This window comes from Rhinoraja longicauda, chromosome 11 (genome assembly GCF_053455715.1).
Source record: "Rhinoraja longicauda isolate Sanriku21f chromosome 11, sRhiLon1.1, whole genome shotgun sequence".
Taxonomy (NCBI): Eukaryota; Metazoa; Chordata; class Chondrichthyes; order Rajiformes; family Arhynchobatidae; genus Rhinoraja; species Rhinoraja longicauda.
This window is the reverse complement of record NC_135963.1, coordinates 30,882,866-30,905,451: the sequence shown is the minus strand read 5'-3', so window position 1 is coordinate 30,905,451 and position 22,586 is coordinate 30,882,866. Positions and strand designations below refer to the sequence as shown.

Sequence of the window (22,586 nt, the reverse complement as noted above, 5' to 3'; positions counted from 1 at the left end):
CAGAGCTAGTCTGTGTGAATCCGAACATGGATTCCAGTTAGTTACTGTTTGTCACTGTGTCTTCATTATCGTAGCTTAATGAAGCCATTGTTTAATATTCTATTGCCTCGATAGTTGAACAACTAATTTAGCATAGAGTTGCAATTTAAAACTGTTTTTTAATGATCTGGATGGCTTAATTCTGGATTTGGTTGTGTAATTCCAAATCATCTTTTAAAATATTAGACACAAAATGCTGGAGTTACTCAGCGGGTCAGGCAGCATCTCTAGAGAAAAAGAATAAGTGACATTTCAGGTCGAGACTCTTCTTCAGACATTCCAGTTTGAAGAAAGATCTCGACCCAAAACGTCACCTATTCTTTTTCTCCAGAGATGCTGCCTGACCGGCTGAGTTACTCCAGCATTTTGTGTCCATCTTTGGTGTAAACCAGCATCTGCAGTTCCTTCCTACACATTTTTAAATAGTTGATGTGATTAAATGGCTAATAGACATTTAAGAATGATTTATTTTATTATATAAGTAATGGCATGTTTTCCAGCTCCACTGTTAATAATTGAAAACCATTTACAGGTTCTCGGCCAACAAATTGCAGAATCTCTTCACCCAGATTTGAGTCTAGTTGTAGACCATGCAGATGTATTGGAACTCGGTAGATTGCTCCAACTGATTTTGGGATGTGCAGTAAACTGTGAGAGGAAGGAGGGTATGTATAGATACCTAACAATCAATAATATATAATTTTACACTGGGAGAACATTACAATCAGTCCATTGTACTTTTCTGGTGCCGAATTAGAAAGAGTTTCATATTTGTACCCTGCCTGACCCCTGAAGAAATTGATTGATGCTGGGATAAGAATTGTTGGAAAATTGGCTAACCCGACCACTGCCTGTACCTTTTGCTGAAAACCCAGATAGAGGGTTCAGGCTACTCTACGGTGGAATCATCATACATGAAGTGACAATTTTTACACAACATTCCCACAGTTGTGCTCAATTCCCACAGTAGTCATTGGTGCTCCTTCCTATCCTAGGGAATTAATTCCAAATATATCACTGTTGCTGCCAACCTAACTGATAACTACTGTTTTAATGCAAACGTTGAGTTGAAGCTGCATCATATATAAAGATCAATTACTAACTTATTGATTTATTATCCCATGCAGAATGTAGAACATAGAACAGTACAACACAGTTGAGGCTCTATAAGGCACTGGTAAGGCCACATTTGGAATATTGTGAGCAATTTTGGGCATCGTATCTGAGGAAAGATGTGCTGGCTCTGGAGAGGGTTCAGAGGAGGTTTACAAGAAGGATCCCAGGAATGAGTAGGTTAACCATGAGGAGCGTTTATTGGCACAAAATACATTCCGATCCCGGCAGCATCCTGGTGAATCTCTTCTGCAACCTCTTCAGACCCTACACATCCTTTTTGAAATGTAGTAACCAGAATTGCACAAAATACTCCAAAATAGAGCCAAAATAGCGTTTTTAAAAAAGTGAGAACGTGACTTCCCAACGTTTATACTCAATGTTCTGACCAATGAGGGGATGATGCTTTTGCCTTCTTCACTAGCTTATTGACTTATGTTGCCAATTTCAGGGAGCTATGGACTTGCACCCCAAAGTCCCTCTGAACATCTATGCTCCTAAGGATCCTGCCATTCACACAGGACTTTCTTCTTGCATTTCACCTCCCAAAAGATATTACTACACATTTGACAGATTAACTTCTAGGTACCATTTCTCTGCCCAGATTTCCAACGAATCTACATCCTGCTGTATCCATTCATCGCCTGCCTCATATCCACTAACTCCATCAATGTTCATGTCTTTTGCGCACTGACTAATCAGATCTCCTGAATTTCATGCAAATCATATAACATTTTGTATCCAATTTATCAACTCACCATAGATTCTGTGAGACCGAATCCTCTGGACCAACCTAACATGAGAGATCTTGTTAAATGCTTTAACGTCTATCTGGACAACATTCACTGTCCTACCTTGATCAGTTATCTTGATCATCTCAAAAAAAAAGTAGTCATATTTTTACATATATAATACAAATGGAACTGATAAAAAGAATTCCACAAGTGATCAGATATATATCTGAGGATGTAGTGGGAAACTAAAGATGAAATTATGGGACCTTGAGCTGAGATATATGATTCATGATTAGACATGGATGAAGTGCCTGATGACAGAAGGGTGGCTAATGTTGTGCCTTGATTTAAGAAGGGCTGCAAGGAAAAGCTTGGAATTTATAGACCAGTGAGCCGAACATCTGTGGTGGGTAAGCTACTAGAGAGGATTCTGAGGGATACGTTATATTTGTGTTTGGACAGATCGGGGCTGATTAAGGATAGTGTAGTTTTGTACATGGAAGATCGTGTCTTACAAATTTGATTTGAGGTTGAAAAAGGTTGACGAGGACAAGGCCGTAGGTGTTGTCTATATGGACTTCAGCAAGGCCTGTAATAAGGTTCCGCATGGTAGACTGCTCTGGAAGGTTAGATCACATGGGATCCAGGGAGAGGTAGCAAACTAGATCTATAATTGGCTTCATGGAAAGTAGCAGAGGGTGGTGGAAGGGGTTTTTCGGGCTGGAGGCCTGTGACGGGGTCTGCCTCATGGTTCAGTGCTGGGCCCATTGCTGTTTGTGGTTTATATGAACAATTTGGATGAGAATGAAGAAGGCATGATTAGCAGATTGCACTAAAGTGGATGGTATAGTACATGGTGAAGATGGTTATTAAAAATGACAGCTGGATCTTGATCAGTTGGACAAGTGGCCTGAGCATTGGTCAATGGAGTTTAATGCAGATAAGTGTGAGGTGTTGGATTTTGTGAAGTCAAACAAGGGCAAGACCTTCACAGTGAATGGTAGTGCCCGGGGAGTGTCATAGAGCAGAGGATCTTGGAGTATAGGTACATAGTTACCTGAAAGTGCAGTTAAGAAGGCTTTTAGTACATTGGCCTTCATCAGTCAGGGTATTGAGCATAGAAGTTGGGATGTTTTGTCACAGTTGTACAAGACATTGGTGAGGTCACATTTGGAGTACTGTATTCAATTTTGGTTTCCCTGCTGTAGGAAGGATGCCATTAAGCTGGAAAGAGTGCAGAGAAGATTTACGAGAATGTTGCCAGGACTTGAGGGGCTAAGTTATCGGGAGAGGCTGGGCAGGCTGGGACTTTATTTCTTGGAGTGCAGAAGGCTGAGAGATGATCTTATAGAGGTGTATAAAATAATGAGGCAAATAAATGTAGTGAATGTGCAGAGTCTTTTAACCAGCATCGGGGAACAAAAATAAGAGGAGATATGTTTAGGGTGAGAGAGACAAGATTTAACAGGAAAGGTTTAGAGGGATATGGGCTAAACTGAGGCAAATGCGACTAGCTTAGATGGAGCATCTTAGTCAGCATGGATGAGTTGGTTTGAGAGGCCTGTTTATGTGCTGTATGACTCCATGACTCTATGATTGATGGCTATTAAGATTGAATACTTTTTGATTTTGAGAGCTCAAAATATTTTACTTTTAATTACAGAACACATCCAGAATATCATGACGTTGGAAGAGTCTGTGCAGCATAATGTAATGACCGCTATTCAAGAAGTAAGGAAACACAGATTTAAATGCATTCCAACTTTAGTACAGGAGGTACTTTGTTGAATGCAGTAGCCTTTCACAACTAAGAAAGACCAGGATAGAATAACAAAACCTAATTTGGAAACTTGTCCTTGCCCTGTTGGATCTAAATGTGCCTCCATCCCCAAAATAACATGATTTATTCTTGTTGATTCAACAATGCAGATGGTGCTGGACAATAAATGCTATCTTTGTCAGTAATGCCACATTTGAGAAAGACTAACCAGGGAAATAAATATGCTGCATGCAATGTACTGTGCAGAAGTGAGCTATTGTTAAATATAATATAGAAATAATTATCACTAAAAAGCTGAAAATACTGTATCAACAAAGACTGGATATAATGAAAGAACTTTCATTAGTGTTAAAAAAAACCATTTTCAATTGTCTTGAATGTTGCACCCTTAAAAGGCAAAAAGGTGAACCTGGAAATAAGTGCTATTGATAGGATTGATTACAGATTTTGTAATCATTGTGAGCATGTTTCTTGAAAGATTTAAAGGTTCAAGAATAGCTATAAACATTAGTGTCATTAGTATCATGGGAAGCAAATTACATTTGTTAAGTTTGTGAATTGGGTTGTCCTGACAATAACAAAATCACTCATAAAGCATGTCATAAAAATAAAATAAATAAAGTTTGCCATCTTTAACAGCAACAGGTGCAGGCTCTAAAACCAGATATTTGAATGTTTATATTGGTATTCCAGCTGCTTAATTGGATGACCTAATATTGACCAGTATTGTGATTAATGAGCATGCTCCAAATGAGCTGTGTCTAATTGGGGGTCTCCCCAAGTAGAATGAGAGGAGGAGAGGTCATGGCTCCCCAGCAGAATTCCTGCATCTGCAAGCTTCCTTAATGGAAACACTGCACTGTTTCTTGAAGAAAGTTTCTTCTGAAATTCTTGCTGCCTTTTCTGCCAGTCATGCCAAATTCCCCAGTGCTTGTAGATGCCCCTGGTGACACCAAGCACTTTCTGTATAGGGATAATACTTTCCTATTTGGTATACACTATATCTGATGCTGCCTGTCCCGCTGAGTTACTCCAGCAATTTGTGCCTGCCTTCGATTTAAACCAGAATCTGCAGTTCTTCCCTACACATTTTGTCCGTTCCACTGCGAAATCTCCTCGAGGTATGTCTACTTTGAAGAAGTTCTCTGACGAGCGTTACATTTTATCTCTGTACCGCCCACTCCCCTGACATCAGTCTCCCCTGTCATCAGTCTTGACCCGAAACATTACCCATTTCTTCTCTCTTGAGATGCTGCAAGTCCTGCTGAGTTACTCGAGCATTTTGTGTCTACCTTCGATTTAAACCAGTATCTGCAGTTCTTCCTAATACATTATGTCTGCTATTGCTAACAGAATAATAATTTATTATTGTATGGTATAAAAGAAGGTCAATCCAGCCATCAAGTCTCTGTCAGCTTTCAGAACAAGTCGTGGCAAATAGAGTTAATTGACACGTGCACAAGTAGGTGAGGTACACGTACAATGAAAATCTTACTTGTGGCAGCATCACAGGTACATGGACTCAGACAAATATACAAAAACAAATTACACACAATGCATCCATTAATCACATATACAATTTCGATAAGAAAGAAGACCGTGCTAAAAATGCAAGACATTAGTGCAAAACACAATTGGGAAAAAACAGTCCATGGTAGTGCTAGGTGGATCAAAGTGACACGGTAGGATTCGGATTTTGCAAAGTGCTGAAATAACTCCGGGGGTCAGATAGCATCTCTGCAGAACATGGATCGGAGAAGTTTCTGTTTGGGACCCTTCATTAAACTAATGTTTCATCCCATCTTATCTAATGTCTGGAGAAGGGTCCCGACCCCAAAAGTCACCTATCCATGTTCTCCAGTGATGCTGCCTGACCCCTTGAGTTACTCCAGCACTTTGTGTCTTTTATTGTAAACCATCATTTGCAGTTCCTTACAGGTCACAAAGTGCTGGAGTAAATCAGCAGGTCAGGCAGCATTTCTGGAGAACATGGATAAGTGATGTTTTGGATCGAGATCCTTCTTTTTGTCCTTTTTTGTATTAACCATCATCTGCAGTTCCTTGTTTATACTTCTGCAGTTCCTTGTTTATACTTCTGCAGTTCTTGTTTGGTTGGCTTTGCAGGTTGGTTCAAGAATCTGATAGTTTTTGAAAATTAACTGTTCCCGAACCTTGTGGCATGGGACTTGAGGCTTCTATGCCTCCTACCTGATGGTAATAGTGAAAAGCAGACATGACCTGGATTGTAGGGATCCTTAATACCACATTCTTGAGGCAATGCCTCTTGAGATGCAATCCCATCACTTGCAATCCTCATTTAATTCTCTGTATCACATTCTGTCTTACTTGCCCATTAACTTGATTCTGAGTATCTTGCTACCCACTAGGGATAATTTACAGTCATTTACAGTAACCACTTAACTAACTAATCAGCATGTTCTGGAGATGTGTGAGGAAACTGGGAGAGAACCCATCCAACCACTAGGAGAAGGTCTTGACCACCACACCTGCTGCATCAATGTATTTTGCTGATGTTAATGGAAGTAGATTGGAAGGGGTCAAAACGAACAGTCTGAAGAAGGGTCTTGACCCGAAATGTCACCCATTCCCCTCCAGATTTGCTGCCTGTCCCGCTGAGTTACTCCCGCTTTTTGTGTCTATCTTCGGTTTAAACCAGCATCTGCAGGTCCTTCTTACACAAAGGCAGTATATTGATTGTTTAACTTTTCATTGCAGCTCATGAGTAAAGAATTGGCAGGACCATTTGCTGAAGCATCTGGAGATTTGAATGAACGGGTAACTAATATATGGTCACATTTTACTTTGTTTACGTTTGAATCCACATCTGGAATAAAATATATTTTTAACAAACTTGATTCTAACAAATCTAGATTTCAGCTATTCTTTTAAACCCATAAAGTAGTATTTATTTTAGATTAAATAAAATTAGATGTTTATTCACTGTAATCAGTTCTATTCTCAAATATATAAGAGTCATAAATACATTGTCAGTGTTGAGCTTTTGCCAAGGTTAACAGCTGTGGAAGTTAAAGAGAAGCCAGGTGTGTAGCTGGTGAGGAGATGCCATTCCTTATTTGAAGAAAGTTGAGCACATTGTCACTGTTGACAATCATGCGACAGCCATGAAGGTAGAATTTGGATGGGAAGCAAGCAAGGCATTAAACAAAGTGTGCTTAATTTGATAAGGAGAAGTGGTATCAAATGACTGGCTGGCTTAAATTGATTAGGGGGAACACCATCCCACACACTAGGGACAATTTACAATTTTGCCAAAGCCAATTAACCTGCAAACCTGTCTTTTTAGTGTGGGAGGAAACCGGACGCCGGGAGAAAACCCATGCAGTCACAGGGAGAACGTACAACTCCGTACAGGCAGTACCCATAGTCGGGTTCAAACCCAGGTCTCTGGTGCTGGAAGGCAGCAGCTCTACCTCTGTGCTGCTCTGCCACCTTCTTTCCTAGAGTTGCAAAATATTAAACATTTAAATATGCTATATCTACCATCTGTGAATGGCCTAATCCAGTGGACTGTTTGTACAAAATGCAGGATTTATTTGAAGTTTATGTTTACAGCTGCAAAAAGCTCTGGAAAACCTCAACGAGGCCTTGGTCCAGAAGGAGGAACTAACACAGAGGTGCCAGGAATTGGATATACAGGTCAGTGTGCAGAAACCCACTGTGTAATCTACAGTTGGAGAATGGTCCTTGCCTGTAGCAAATGGCCCAATGTATTTATAATGTGAGACATCAACATCTTCAGCAGTAATCTCAGATTATGTAGGAGTAAAGATGTGAAAGAAATAAGTTTGGAACATATTAAGTGTACACCTGCCTTGTGCATTCACAAAAAATATATATTAAATAGAATGAGAAATGGTTGCAGTCTGGATTCTTTTGGGTAAATGATTCTTGATTTGCTCTGTGCTTGTATGAAACAATGGTTCCCTTCAGGTGAAGACACAAAGTGCCAGAGATACTCAAAGTACAGAATCTCTGGAGAACATGGAGAGGGGATGTTTTGGGTTAGGACCTGTCTTCAAATGGATTGTGGAGTCAGGGGAGAAAGCTCGAAGAGAGATGGGACAGGAGAAAGCCTGGTGAGTGGTTGTGGTAGGAGGGGGGGAGAGGGGGGGTTGATAAGCAGATGGTTGGACAAAGGCCAGAGATGAAAAGACAGAAGGTGTGATAAAAGAATGGAAGAGTTGTGAATTGTGAAGCCAGAGGAAAGATTATAATTGCAAGGGGAAGGGGTGAAATGGGAGAAAGTTCAAGTGGGGCACGGGGTAGGAAGGAGGAAGAAATGATCCAAAAAAAGAGGGCAGGGTTGTTTATAGGTTGGTTACCTAAAATTGGATAATTCACTGTTCATACCATTTGGTTGTAAGCTGCCTAAGTGGAATATGAGGTGTTGTTCCTCCAGTTTACCTCTGGCCTCACTCTTGCGATGGAGGAGGCCCAGGACAGAAAAGTCAGGATGGGAAGGGGAATTCAAATGGAGCAACCAGGTGATCTCGCAGTCCTTGGTGGAGCGCAAATGTTCGGCAAAAGGGTCGCCGAGTTTACAATTGGGGGGAGTAGATTTTTCTCATTTAAAAAAACCAGTTAACTTAAAGAAGAAGACAAAGCGGTTAATTTAAAGAAGATATGCTTTATTTTAAAGAAAGATTAATTTCATTCTTTTTTAAAAAAAGTACATCCATCCCGCTCAACGCCTGATCGGTCCGGGTCCCACGTGGGGGGAGCGCTGCCGCTGCTCTTCCCACTAACTCGCCCACTCCGCCCACCTTGAAATCCCCTCCTCCAATCCCCCCCCCCCACTCACCTACTCCATCCCCACTCAACCCCTTCCTCCCATCCCCCGTCACTGACTCACCCACTCCAACCCCCCTCAGCCCCCCTTATCCCGCACCCCCCCTCCATCACCCACTCACCCGCTCCCACCACCACCCCCCTCCCCCCCCCCCCGGCCGGGAGAACGAGCTTTGTTTTCGACGTTAGTCCGCGGCGACCCACGATATTTCAACTTTGCGATGGTGCAAACGGCAGCGACACATAGCGAGCCACAGCTCACTTCAGGCAAAGCGAGGGGGGACGCAGTGGTTGAGTGGGGGAGGGGAGGGGGTAGATTAGGGGGGGTTGAGGGGGGATGGAGATGGTTGAGTGGGTGAGGGAGGGTTGAGGAGAGGGGGGTTGAGGGGGGATGGAGTGGGTGAATGGGGGGGAGGGAGGGTAGGAGGCGAATTCAGGGGGGATGGTGTGGGTGAGTGGGGGGGGGGGAGGGGAGGAGTGGGGAATAAGGGGGATTGAGGGGGATGGAGTGGGGGGGAGGAGGGGAAGGGGGAAGTGGGGGAGGGGAGGGTGCCAGACCAATGCAGGGGAGGTTTGGGGGGTTGAGGGGGGATGGAGTGGGTGAGGGAGGGGGGTGAGGGAAGGGGGTTTGAGGAGGGATGGAGTGGGTGAGTGGGGATCGAGTGCGTGAGTGGGGGCGGAGGGGGGATAAGGGGGGTTAAGGGGGATCGAGTATGGGGGAGTGGGGGGGAGGGGGAGTGGGGGAGGAGAGGGTGCTGGACCAATGCGGGAGATGTTTGGAATCAACGAGCGGCAGGGGGCTGCTGAGTCCACGAGCTGCTGCTAACTTAAATAGATGCTCTCCTCCCCCCGCCCCCCCCCCCCCCCCGCTGGGAGGACCGGCCTGCCCCGCGCCTGACCTTCCTCCCATCATGCAGCGCGGCGGCAGAGGGTCCAACAAGATGGCCGTCATCGCCGAAGATCGCCGCCGTGCTGCAGGAGAGGCTTTGGGTCCATGGCTCGCTCTGGCTGCAGCGCTGACGGCACGGGGCCGAGGTGAGTGGCACCCTCTCCCCTTCCCTGTCCCCACTCACCCACCCATAGCCCCAGGGGACACACCCCGCCCGGCAACGGGCTTCGTCGGTTGGAGAAGGTTGCCGGGCCCGCAGGATCGTCAGTTGGGGGAGGGTTGCCCCAGGAGAGGCCTGCAGGGGAGATTTGGACCCAACGGGTCCACGCCAGTCTAGTTGCTGGTTAAATGCTTATCAAAATTATGAATAAATCTATTTATACACATTAAATGTTAAATGCTTATCAAAATAGGTAATCCTACATGATAACACAAGTATAACATTGACTTGACATTCAAGTGGTTAGTAGCAAGCTAAACAAAGATTTGGTGCTCCTTTCACCTTGGATGGAAGGGAAGAGAATTAGGGATATATATCAATGCAACTTGTTCTAATGCAATTCCAGTGCCTTGCTGCATACTGATGTTAAAAGATAATTTTAAGCATATTTCTTATAGTCTATTTCAGGGAAAGGGAGATGCGATGTGAAATCTTCACTCAGTGCTGTTAGACGAAAAGGTTTCAAAAACTGGTTAAACTGTTTCTTAAAGGAATATTCTATCTTTGTTTTTACCATAGAACTTATTGTTTATAAATTCAGATTTTCATCACAATTGAGGGATGAGAATAAATGTGCAATATAGATTGCTGCATCAATCAGGGTAACGACATCATGCTTTGCAGGTTCAAATGTAGAACACGCACCAAATGTAATTTGGTTGAAATGAAAACTTTTTCCATGCTATTCCTGTTCTTTATTAATTGTAGTGAATAATGCAATCTTGAAGGTTACCATTTCAATCTGATTTTTCTTTTCGTTTCATGATTATGTCATTTTGAGACTGTTCAAGCAAGGTAAAATCTGATGAATGAAATGGCTTAATGCAAAAATAATATTATTTATGATTTTTAAAGAACGATTGCCTGAAAAACAAGATTATGATCAAGAATGACTTAAGAAATGTACATTGTAGCCTGCAAAGGCCACCAATTTTAATTTCGTAAAGGAGTAATTGTTTTATCTTAGTCAATGGTAAGAGGAATAGGAAACATATAAAGAGATTGATAAACGTCAATCGTCTAATATCGGCTGGCACCAAGACACAGTTTGGACAGATAAGACAGATAAGTGATTAAGTTCTAAAATGTTCTATATAAGATGAAACTCTGGGATGATTATATTCAAGACAGAATATAAGAAAATAACTGCAGATGCTGGTACAAATCGAAGGTATTCAGTCTGAAGAAATGTCTCGACCCGAAACGTCGCCCATTCCTTCTCTCCAGAGATGCTGCCTGACCTGCTGAGTTACTCCAGCATTTTGTGAATATATATTCAAGACAGAGATCAATGCATTTTTGGTCTTGAAGGGAAGTGGGAATTGTAGAATTTGTGCAGGAAAATGATTCTGAGGTAAAAGATTAGTCATGATCTTATTAAATGGCAGAATGGGGTTGTGGGCAATTGGCATATTGCTACTTGTGTTGCTTATGTTATGTTATAATAGCTGATCTTGTTGGTAATCCCTCTCTGATTCCAAGTTTGTTGTCCATTATGACTTGCCATAATTTAAAAGGTTATACTTGAAATATTGAAGATTCAGAAACAAATATTGACCTCTGAAATAACCTCCTGGTTTCTTTAGATCGTTTGCACTGATTCATTCATTACTCCTCCCATTGTTTTCTCGAAAGTTGTCTTGCCAAGATTACTACTGCACCATTGTACAGCAATATAAATGGATATGGAAGGGAGCCAAACCTTGTATGTATTTTCCATCAGACATGATAGTCATTAATTAATTAATTGAAGTTCCTTACCTAGTATAATCACTATTAATTAGTTTGGATGCATCCAAAGGGAAGTGAAATAAACACAAGAGGGAGATAGGAATAGAAGGAAATGCTGGGAAGCTGATTTGAAGCGGTGTGATGCACATCATGTGATGTACAGCTGGAATGGCTTCCTTCTGCGCAGCAAAATGTCATGAAATGAAACACAATGAAAAGGGGCAAATTATTTTTAAACTATGCTCTAAAGAAGACCTGTTTACTAAAATGGAAAACAGAATTTATGGTTATACAAACACATTTTAAATATAACAATATAATACACTGAGTGTTAATGTCACTTTTCTACATTCAAGCTATAAATAGTGTATGTTATCTTTTAGCTCGTGTACATCATTGAAGATTTAAATTATATTAATTATATATATATTATATATAAAAAACTGGCCCATTCCTGTGCAGTAATTATATCAGAATTGGAGGATAGCAGACAGTGAGAAAGGCTGTCAGAAGATACAGAAGAAACAGCGGGATATAGATCATCTGCAGAAATGGACAGATGAAGTTTAATCCGAGCAAGTGTGAGGTGTGGCTCTTTGGATGTGGCTCTCTGGATGGTTGAATGTAAGGGTCAAGTATACAGTTAATGGCAATACACTTAACAGCATTGATAAGCAGAGGGATCTTGGAGTCCATGTTCACATCTCACTGATAGACAATGCTGGAGTAACTCAATGGGTCAGGCAGCATCTCTGAATAAAATGGATAGGTGACATTTCTTCAGAGGTGAAGGGTCTCGGTCCGAAATATCACCTATCCATTGTCTCTACCTGACCTGCTGAGTCACTCACTCCAGATTTTGTTAATCTTTGGTATAAACCAGCATCTGTAGTTCCTTTTTATTTTGAGTCCACTTGCTCTAGTAGTTCACTAAAAGTGGCACCACAAGTAGATAGGTAAAGAAGGTGTACAGTATGCTTGCCTTTATTGCCAGAGGCATTGAGTATAATAGTCAGAAAGTCATGATGCAGCTCTATAAGACTTTGCTTAGGCTGCATTTAGCATATTGTGCACAGTTCTGATCACTCCACTACAAGAAGGATGTGGAGGCTTTTGAGAGGGTGCAGAGGAGGTTTATCAGAACGCTGCATGGATTAGAGGATCTCAGCTACAAGGAGAGGTTGGATAATCTTGGATTGTTTTCTCTGGAACATCCGAGGTTGAGGAGAGACTTGATAGATATCTTAAATTATGAGATACATAGATGGGGTAGACAATCAGAACCATTTTCCCTGGAAATATCCAACACTAGAAGGTGTGGCTGTAAGGTGAGACGGGGGAAAGTTTAATGGAGATGTGCAGGACAGGTTTTTTACACAGAGTGGTGGGGGCCTGGACACATTGCCAGGGGTGGGTGATTGAGGCAGATACGTTAGTGGCGTTTAAAAGCCTTTTAGATAGTGCAAGGCATAGAGAGTTATACATCATGTACAGGCAGATGAGATCAGTAATTTGCATCCAACATTGTAGCCCAGAGGGGCCATCCCTGTGCAGTACTATTCTGTGTTATATCCTTTTTGAAGAGAATATTGCCCTTGCAGAGGGAAGAGAGCGAACAACTGCATCTATGTAACTTTATTTGAATGAAATTGTTTGATTCATTGCATTTGGCAAAACCACAAGGTGTCATTTTGCTTCTTCAGAAATGTTTTATTAATAATACTAATAATAATAATTTCCCATGGAAGTATAGCTTTGTAGCACTAGTCAAATAGATTTGGTCCTGGCTCTTTATTGTCACAATAGTGCATTTGTAACAATAGCTCGGGGTGCACACTGTAAATATTCCCTGCAATTTAAACATTTTGGCTGACTTGATCATGGATGTGATTTTTGAGGCAATGAGGCGGAGTTGATTGAACAAAATCCAAGGAAATGCCTCTCTGACACTTCAGGCAATCCCAATTATCCAGGAGATCCAATTATGTGAGAAACTATTCATTCATGTAAGTGGAATTAGGTACAGTGATTAAATTGATAACATGTCATAATATATACCACATTTAGGTTTCTGCTCTACAAGATGAAAGAAACAGTTTGTTGAGTGAGAATGATCTTCTAACAGAAAGAATGCAACAGATGGATCCTGTTGATGATCCACAGAACTTTGCGAGCAAGAAGTACTTCAACATCCAGCTTCAGTTAGATCAAATACAACAGGAAAACTACAGGTATGTGATTCATTTCTGTTCATTTAATTCGTGTAATAAATGTGACATGTGGGCGTCAGTATTGGAGTTATACCTTTCACGAAGGAGGAAGACGACAGTTGTCAGAGTCAATCATCCTAATCCTAGGATACCACCCGGGGCTCCTCAGAGCAGTGGCTTAAACCACACCATTTTCAATTGCTTCACCAATGACATTCTTTCCATCATGTAGACAGAAGTGGGGGTGTTCACTGATGATTGCATAATGTTCAACTTTATTTTCAACTCCTACCATATGAACCATTTTAATGTTTGCAATAGAACAAGACCTAAACAACTTTGATGCAGTGTCTGGCAAGTAATATTCTGGCCACAACAGGCACCAGGCAATGAACATCTCCAACAAGAGAGAGTTTATCTTTGACATTCAATGGGATTGCCATCTCTAAATCCCCCACCATTAATATGTTTGGGGTTACCATTGACCAATGACACTACTGGGCTAGCTATCTAAACACTCACTGTTGCAATGGCAGATCAGACACTGGATATTTTGTGGCAAGTGACTGACCTCCTGACACCATAAAGCATTTCAACCATCCACAAGGCTGAAGTAAGTAAGTAGTATGATGGAATAGTCCCCAATTGCTTGAATGAGTACAATATCAAACACTATCAAGAAGCTCAACACCACCCAGGACAAAGCAGTCCTGATGAACGACACCATGTCAACTACCCTAAACATTCATTCTCTGCAACACTGGCAAATAAAATATACTACAATTTTTTATCCAAACTAGTCTCAATCTTCGAACCTCCAACAGGTTAGGCACAGGAGCAGACAGTTCACAATGGGTAATGAATGCTGGACTTGATCCTGAAAATATATCTATATACTAAAACTCTTGTTTGTTTGTTCCTGAACTACAGCCAAAATGGTACACGATAGCATGACAATTTTAGGCCCACCTTACTCACCGTCGTCCCTTAGGTGCTAATGGAAGAAGTTTCATTGATATTTGTGTTATATTTTTTAAGTTATTCAAATTTTAAAGTTTAAATCTATATCCGGGGGGGGGGGGGGTGAGGGGAGGGGAGGGAAAGGGGTAGAGGTAGAGGGAGGGGGTGGTGGAGGGAGGGGGTTTGAGGGGGGATGGAGTGGGAGGAGGGGAAGGGGGAAATGGAGGGGCGAAGGGAGGGGGGGAGAGGAGGGGGAGAGGGGCGAGGGAGGGAGGGAGGGGGGTGGAGGGAGGGGGAGTGGAGGGAGGGGGGGAGGGGGGAGGGGGAGGAGAGGGTGCTGCACCAATGCATGAGAGGTTTGAGCCCAACGGGTCTACGGTCTAGTATTTTTTAAATGTATGATGCATATTCCTTCTGGGCATCACCACTGCACTCCATATTTCTACCACCAGATGGGGCTTCATTTACCTCCAATAGTGCAGATGACTGTACCCACAGTTGCTTTGTCTGATGGCCTTGCCAACTTTAGCACATCACACACATTGCTGATCTTGTTCTTTGGTAACAGCAAGTTTGGGGCATCGCCTCATCACATTGTGCCTTGTTTCAGTTCCACCTTTGTTTATTTCACAAACATATTAATTTACAAAATTATATACAGAAAATACAATCAATGCACATCTTTCTCTGCATTAATTGCACCATTGAATTAAATTTTTTTTCACAATGAATCAATGCCACATACATTTCCTCCTTAATAAACACCCTCACCCTGAAACTTTTCCTATGTTTTAAACATATTCTAAAAACTCTCCCTTACCATTCTGGGACCATTCTCTACTTACAGCACCCTATTTTAAAATCTTCAGTTGAGCTTCCAACTCCCTCTGATTGCCTTTTAAAATTCTTGCCTTCATTTTCAGCTTATTTGACCTTTTATGCATTATTGTCTCAGGAATTCTTGCATATTGTATTAGGTTTCAAGGTCAGTTTATTGTCACATGTTCCAATTAAGGTACCGTGAAATTTGAGTTACCATACAGCCACACTAAGTGAAAAGCAACAAGCCACACAACCACATAAAAGTTAACATAAACATCCACCACAGTGGGTTCCACATTCCTTACTGTGATGGGAGGCAATAAAGTTCAATCTACTTCCTCTTTGTTCTCCCGCGGTCGGGGCAGTCAAACCATCCGCAGTCGAGGCGATCAAAATCCCCGCAGCAGACAATCGAAGCCTCCGTCGGGGTGATCGAAACTCCCGCGTCAGGGCGGTTGAAACTCTCTCTGCGGCATGGAGCTCCCGCGTTGGCCTCTTCTTACTAGAGTCCGCGGGCTTCACGATGTTAAAGTCCACAGACTCCGCGGTTGGAGCTTCGATCCCCGGCAAAGGGATCGCAAGCTCTGTGATGTTAAAGTCCCGCAGACTCCTGCGGCTTGGATCGCCCGTCGGTTTTCAGGAAAGGCCGCCAACTCCAAGATGTTTGGCCGCAGTACGGACGGAGATACGGTATGGAAAAAAATCGCATCTCCGTTGAGGTAAGAGATTGATAAAAGGTTTCCCCTAACCTCCCCATCCCACCCCCCACATAAAACAAACCAAGGAGCACTAAAACATACTTTTTAACACATACTAAAAATAACAAAAAGAAGAAAGGACAGACAGACTGTTGGCGAGGCAGCCACTGCTGGTGGCGCCACCTGGTGTTTACTTCATTTTGGATGGAGCTTCATCACCTATGCATGGTGGCAGAGGCGCAATTGGTAGAGCTGCTGCTTCACAGCACTAGAGACCTGGGGTTCAATTCTGACCACGGTTACTAATTGTGTGGAGTTTGCAAGTTCTCCCTATGATCATGTAGGTTTCCTCCCACATCCCAATGAGTAGATTTGTAGGTCAATTGACATCTATAAAATTTCCCCTGGTGTGTAAGGAATGGTTAAGAAAGTGGGATAACACACATCTAGTGTGAATGGGTGATCGATGGTCAGCGTGGACGTGGTGTGCCGAATGGCCTGTTTCCCCGCTGTATCTCCACACTAAACTAAAGTGTGGAACTTGTACCTGCTTCTACACACAAAACAAAAAAAAGATCCTAGCAATCTATCATTAACATCTTGTGAAATTCATAAATTATAAGCACCAGTCTTACTGTCTCTGACTTCATTCTATCTCTGTCCCGCACACTCCCCTGACATCACTGAAGAAGGGTCTCGACCTGAAATGTCACCCATTCCTTCTCTCCAGAGATGCTGCCTGTCCCGCTGAGTTACTCCAGGATTTTGTGTCTACCTTCAATTATAAGTAAATCTTTGTTCTAAAAGATAGAAAGAATATGACTTAAAGGAATGATAAATATAAAACAGAAAAGGTTGAAAATAGTTAACAGATCAAGCAGGAAATGTAGTGTGAGAAACAGCAGTAGTGAGTCAAGCCAATAGTCTCTCATCATTGATGTAAGCATCACATTTTCATCTCACCCCTGCAGTTGCTATTCAAAATGCAGAGAATTTCCAGCAGAATATTTTCCAATGTCCTGTGCATTCGTTGGACATACTGTATCATTCTATCTCTCCATCTTTCAACTCTCTCCTTTATCTCTCTGCCTTCTTACTTTTTTTTCACCTTCCAGATTCTCTTTGCCTTGCAGTATCGTTTCACACACAGCCATCTCTGCATGTTTATCTTTTTATTGCTTATTCTGCCGCATGTACTTTATGCTAAAAAGCAGTGCGCAGTAGATTTTGTGAGTGCAAACATATGTCTTTAATGACCTTGATCTTCAGCATTGACGGTTTTACTAAGTCAAAAAATGTTAAAACTAGTTTACACTATTTTTTTTTAGCCGACCTTTATTTGGCATATATTTTATGTTTGCTGTTCATTTCTTAAACTAATGTTTATTTCTGTGCTAGCAAATGCTTTTATTAATTAACCATAAAAATATTATTGCTTCTGCTGCTTTATTGATTACCTTGAATACATTTTTTGCCTGCTTTTGGAATCTTTGTGACTCACTGTACACTTTCCTACTATTTACTCAATTACTCTCTTTTTTCCACGGGATATTTTCTTTCAATTTGACATTTTTGGATATCGAAGAAGATGGCAGATTGGAACCAAAGACAGCAAGTGTATTGTTTATGCTATATTGTTTTTGATAGTTTTTTTGTGGACATACCTTGTGTATGCAAGTGTTACTTTATGATTTAAGCAAGAATTGTACACACTGTAAATCACATTACACTGATCAGTGAAGGTAGAAGTTGAGAAGTTTTTTTTTCTCTCTAACCTTCACTCTCATTCCCCGTTGAAAGCTATCAGTATTTGCCCTGATGACATCCCCCTGGTTGTGAACTTACCAAGTGATGGAGATGTGGCAGAATGGAAGTGCTAATTGAATACGTAATTTTCCTCGTAGCATTGTCGGATTATACCTGAAACTAAGATTTAATCTGTGTCATTTGATTTTATGAAAATTTGGTGATTTAAATTGTACTTGCTGTGTCATTATATGTAGAAAAGTCATAACCCGACAGTATTGTAAATATTTATTAGATGGATGGACTAGATACTATTGGGCCCAGCCTGCCGATTAGTGTCTCAATCTCCTCCAGTCTGCACTTGCCCTTTTCCGGATATGGATGGTTGATTGAGCTGATCCAACAAATGCGCGACAAAGCTCTGTGGATATCAAGTGACAACTTGCCTTAAATCAGTGTACAGGTCCTCCGCAACTTACAAAAGCCCAACTTATGTACAGCCTGTACATTCAAACAGGCATTTGAGAAACCAGCAGGATGGATTTGTGGAAACTCAGTTCCTTATGTGCATTTCTGACCTACTAACTGTTTGGGTTAGAGAAACAGATCCCTGTCATAACTCGAGGACAACCCGTATTCTGAGCTGCCTATCCCAGGACATCCCAACAGTCTTTAATAGTTTGCCAGCAATCAAAGCCTCTTTGAAAGGTTTTTAATCTGTGCGCTGGTAGGATCTCCACTTGCCGTTACACACCAGGATAGCGATTCCATGCCGTGAATAAGGCTTCCAGTCATATACCAGTCCTCCTTCATTTAAAAGGTTGGACATTGAGTACATCCGAGCTCTCCTTACCAGTCGCTTGGATGAACTTCATATTCCAGACATAGTTGAAGGCCTGTTTGTTACCTGGGAATGATTTGTGTCTTTGTATTTGATAGACCCTGATTTTGTTTTACTCTCTCTAGGCTTGAAGCAGCAAAGGATGACTATCGCATTCATTGTGAGGAACTAGAGCAACAACTGATTGAAGTACAACATAGAAATGATGAACTTAACAGTTTGGTAGAGGAAAATCTTGCTCTAAAAGATGAAATTGATGTTCTGAGGTAAAAAAAAATATCTAAGATAATGGAAATTTACTCTACTACATTTTTTGCATTCGAAACAAAATATTGGAGCAGCAGTAGCCAGTTAAACTCGTTCTGTCATTCAGTCACATCATAGCTAATCTGATTTTGGCTTCAGCCACACTTTTTTGCCTGTTCCCTGTTATCCTTGACTTACCCAAAAAATCAAAGCTCCGTTTGTTACATTTATGAATATTGTTTATGGCTCTGCCTTCACAGCTCACAGGAGTAGAGAATTTTAAAGATTCACAAAAATAAGTTCCTCCTCTTTATCCTAATTATGCAGCCCATTTTCCTAAGTCATTCTCCCCTAGTTTTAGATCCCTAGCAAAAGCTAACAACCTCTCCACATCAATAAAACTAATCAACAGCATTAGCACTGACCGTGAAATTACTCATGACATTCTGCAAATTCACCGTTTTCCTCATTCAAAATAAGGTAAATTGTCTCTTTATACTTTGCCACAGTTAATGGAGACCTTTCAGAATGCATTTACAAGATTATGCTATTTGCACGTCTGCTAAGGCCCTCTACCACGATGAGCTCCAATTGTGGAGTGAAATATAGGCACCTCTGCACAGAACTGCTGGAACTTCCTCGCGCAAGCATCAGCAGGTTCCAGATTCCGGTGCTGTTCTTTACAATTCCCTGACTGTGCTCCAATGTTGGATATTCATGAAATCCAGCAACGAAATGTGAGATAGTGTTCACAGTGCAAATCCCTCAATCAATTAACTGCAAGAAGACCTGGTTCCAGAGCAGCATCGGTAATTGTTTTGTAGTGGAACAGCTGTGAGGAACCAACATAGGTTTTCGTTAATTTATAATTTTTAAATGTTTCAATTTTTCTAAAAGTTTCAATTGTTTTGATTTATTTAGTTTTGGTTGAACTTTTAGGTATTTGTAATACTTAAAAAATTGATTAGTGAGGGTAGACACAAAATGCTGGAAAATGCAGTCTCGACCTGAAATGTCACCCATTCTTTCTATCCAAAGATGCTGCCTGTCCCGCTGAGTTACTCCAGCAATCTATCTTCGGTTTAAACCAGCAACCAGCATTAGTGAGGGTATCAGTTCCTTCCTACAATGATTAGTGAGGGTATCAGGAGTTATGGGGAGAAGGCAGTAAAAGGGGGTTGAGAGGGAAAGATAGATCAGCCACAATTGACTGGTGGACGACCTGAATATGTTTATAATAGCTTAGGTTTTGAATGCTTTTGATTGTGAAACATTCACAGTGAAGATAGTGGGTGAGCTGCATTATGACTAAGCTTTCAGCATTTCAGCATTTCAGTGGGTGGGGCTCATTGTCAACTTCCCACTCCCTTCCAAATCCCGTTATGGGATTTGCATGGTGTATGCCCTATCACTGCAATGTATACCTTGCCACCAATGTGTTTGGACCCTGCTCTGTCCACAAAGGAACTGTGCACATCTTGATGCGTGGTCTATCCATTTTACAGTTAATGTGTGTTGTATAACTGGATTTTCACATCTGTACAATATCTTTCAGTGGTGCTGAGAATTTGGAAAAACCATTAAGGAAATGATTTTGCATTTAAAATGTGTTTCCCATTTATTGTGGTAATGTTACCTAGTTCCATGCCTGTAATTGCTTATCACCTGCTTTCAATAGACAATAGGTGCAGGAGTAGGCCATTCGGCCCTTCGAGCCAGCACCGCCATTCAATGTGATCATGGCTGATCATTCACAGTACACCATTCCTGCCCTCTCCCCATACCCCCGGACCCCGCTATCATTAAGAGCTCTATCTAACTCTCGATTTATTCACAAAATGCTGGAGTAACTCAGCAGGTCAGGCAGCATCTCGGGAGAGAAGGAATGGGTGACGTTTCGGGTCAAGACCCTTCTTCAGACTGATGTCGGGGGTGGGACAAAGGAAGGATATAGGTGGAGACAGGAAGATAGAGGGAGATCTGGGAAGGAGGAGGGGAAGGGAGGGACAGAGGAGCTATCTGAAGTTGGAGAAGTCGACGTTCATACCACCGGGCTGCAAACTGCCCAGGCGAAATATGAGGTGCTGCTCCTCCAATTTCCGGCGGGCCTCACTATGGCACTGGAGGAGGTCCATGACAGAGAGGTCAGACTGGGAATGGGAGGGGGAGTTCAAGTGCTGGGCCACCGGGAGATCAGTTGCGTTAATGCGGACCGAGCGCAGGTGTTCAGCGAAGCGATCGCCGAGCCTGCGCTTGGTTTCGCCGATATAAATAAGTTGACATCTAGAGCAGCGGATGCAATAGATGAGGTTGGAGGAGGTGCAGGTGAACCGCTGTCTCACCTGGAAAGACTGTTTGGATCCTTTGATGGAGTTGAGGGGGGAGGTAAAGGGACAGGTGTTGCATCTCGTGCGGTTGCAAGGGAAAGTGCCCGGGGTTAGGGTGGTTTGGGTAGGAAGGGACGAGTGGACCAGGGAGTTACGGAGGGAACGGTCTCTGCGGAACGCAGAGAGGGGAGGGGATGGGAAGATATGGCCAGTGGTGGGGTCCCGTTGTAGGTGACGGAAATGTTGGTGGATGATATGTTGGATCTGCTGGCTGGTGGGGTGGAAGGTGAGAACGAGGGGGATCCTGTCCTTGTTGTGAGTGGGGGGAGGGGGAGCAAGAGCGGAGCTGCGGGATGTAGAAGAGACCCTAGTGAGAGCCTCATCTATAATGGAGGAGGGGAAGCCCCGTTTTCTGAAGAACGAGGACATCTCGAAAGCCCTAGTCTGAAACACCTCATCCCGGGCGCAGATGCGGCGTAGACGGAGGAATTGGGAGTAGGGGATAGACTTTTTGCAAGGGACCGGGTGGGAAGAAGTGTAGTCCAGATAGCTGTGCAAATCGGTGGGCTTGTAGTAAATGTCCGTCACTAGTCTGTCTCCTGTGATGGAGATGGTGAGGTCCAGAAACGGGAGGGAGATGTCAGAGATAGTCCAGGTATATTTAAGGGCAGGATGGAAATTGGAGGTGAAGTGTATGAAGTCAGTGAGTTCTGCATGGGTGCAAGAGGTAGCACCAATGCAGTCGTCGATGTAGCAGAGGTAGAGTTCGGGGATGGGGCCAGTGTACGTCTGGAACAGGGATTGTTCGACGTACCCGACAAAGAGGCAGGCGTAGCTAGGGCCCATGCGAGTGCCCATAGCTACGCCTCTGGTTTGGAGGAAGTGGGAGGAGTCAAAGGAGAAGTTGTTGAGGACTAACTCTCTCTTGAAAGCATTCAGAGAATTGGCCCCCACAGCCTTCTGAGGCAGAGAATTCCACAGATTTACAACTCTGAGTGAAAAAGTTTTTCCTCATCTCTGTTCTAAATGGCCTACCCCTTATTCTTAAACTGTGGCCCCTGGTTCTGGACTCCCCCAACATTGGGAACATGTTTCCTGCCTCTAATGTGTCCAATCCCCTAATTATCTTATATGTTTCAATAAGATCCCCCCTCATCCTTCTAAATTCCAGTGTATACAAGCCTAATTGCTCCACATACGACAGTCCAACATACGACAGTCCCGCCATTCCGGGAATTAACCTCATAAACCTACGCTGCACTCCCTCAATAGCAAGAATGTCCTTCCTCAAATTTGGAGACCAAAACTGCACACAGTACTCGAGTTGCTTAGCTTTTCAGGAAATTTGTTCGAAGCCATACTGAAAACAATATTTTCTGTACTTTTTCATGCTAAACTTT

The 22,586-nt window shown here is 42.5% G+C and overlaps 1 protein-coding gene across 2 annotated transcripts in view; it reads left to right on the top strand.

Moving 5' to 3' along the window:
* hook1 (hook microtubule-tethering protein 1) overlaps window positions 1-22,586 on the top strand; it is a 57,321-nt gene that overhangs the window by 14,176 nt on the left and 20,559 nt on the right. For both annotated transcript variants that reach the window (XM_078407976.1, XM_078407975.1), the window contains 6 exons: window positions 572-704; window positions 3,550-3,617; window positions 6,403-6,462; window positions 7,261-7,344; window positions 13,404-13,567; window positions 18,739-18,879. In XM_078407976.1, the coding sequence (XP_078264102.1) occupies window positions 572-704; window positions 3,550-3,617; window positions 6,403-6,462; window positions 7,261-7,344; window positions 13,404-13,567; window positions 18,739-18,879 (650 nt within the window). The remainder of the gene's footprint in view (window positions 1-571; window positions 705-3,549; window positions 3,618-6,402; window positions 6,463-7,260; window positions 7,345-13,403; window positions 13,568-18,738; window positions 18,880-22,586) is intronic.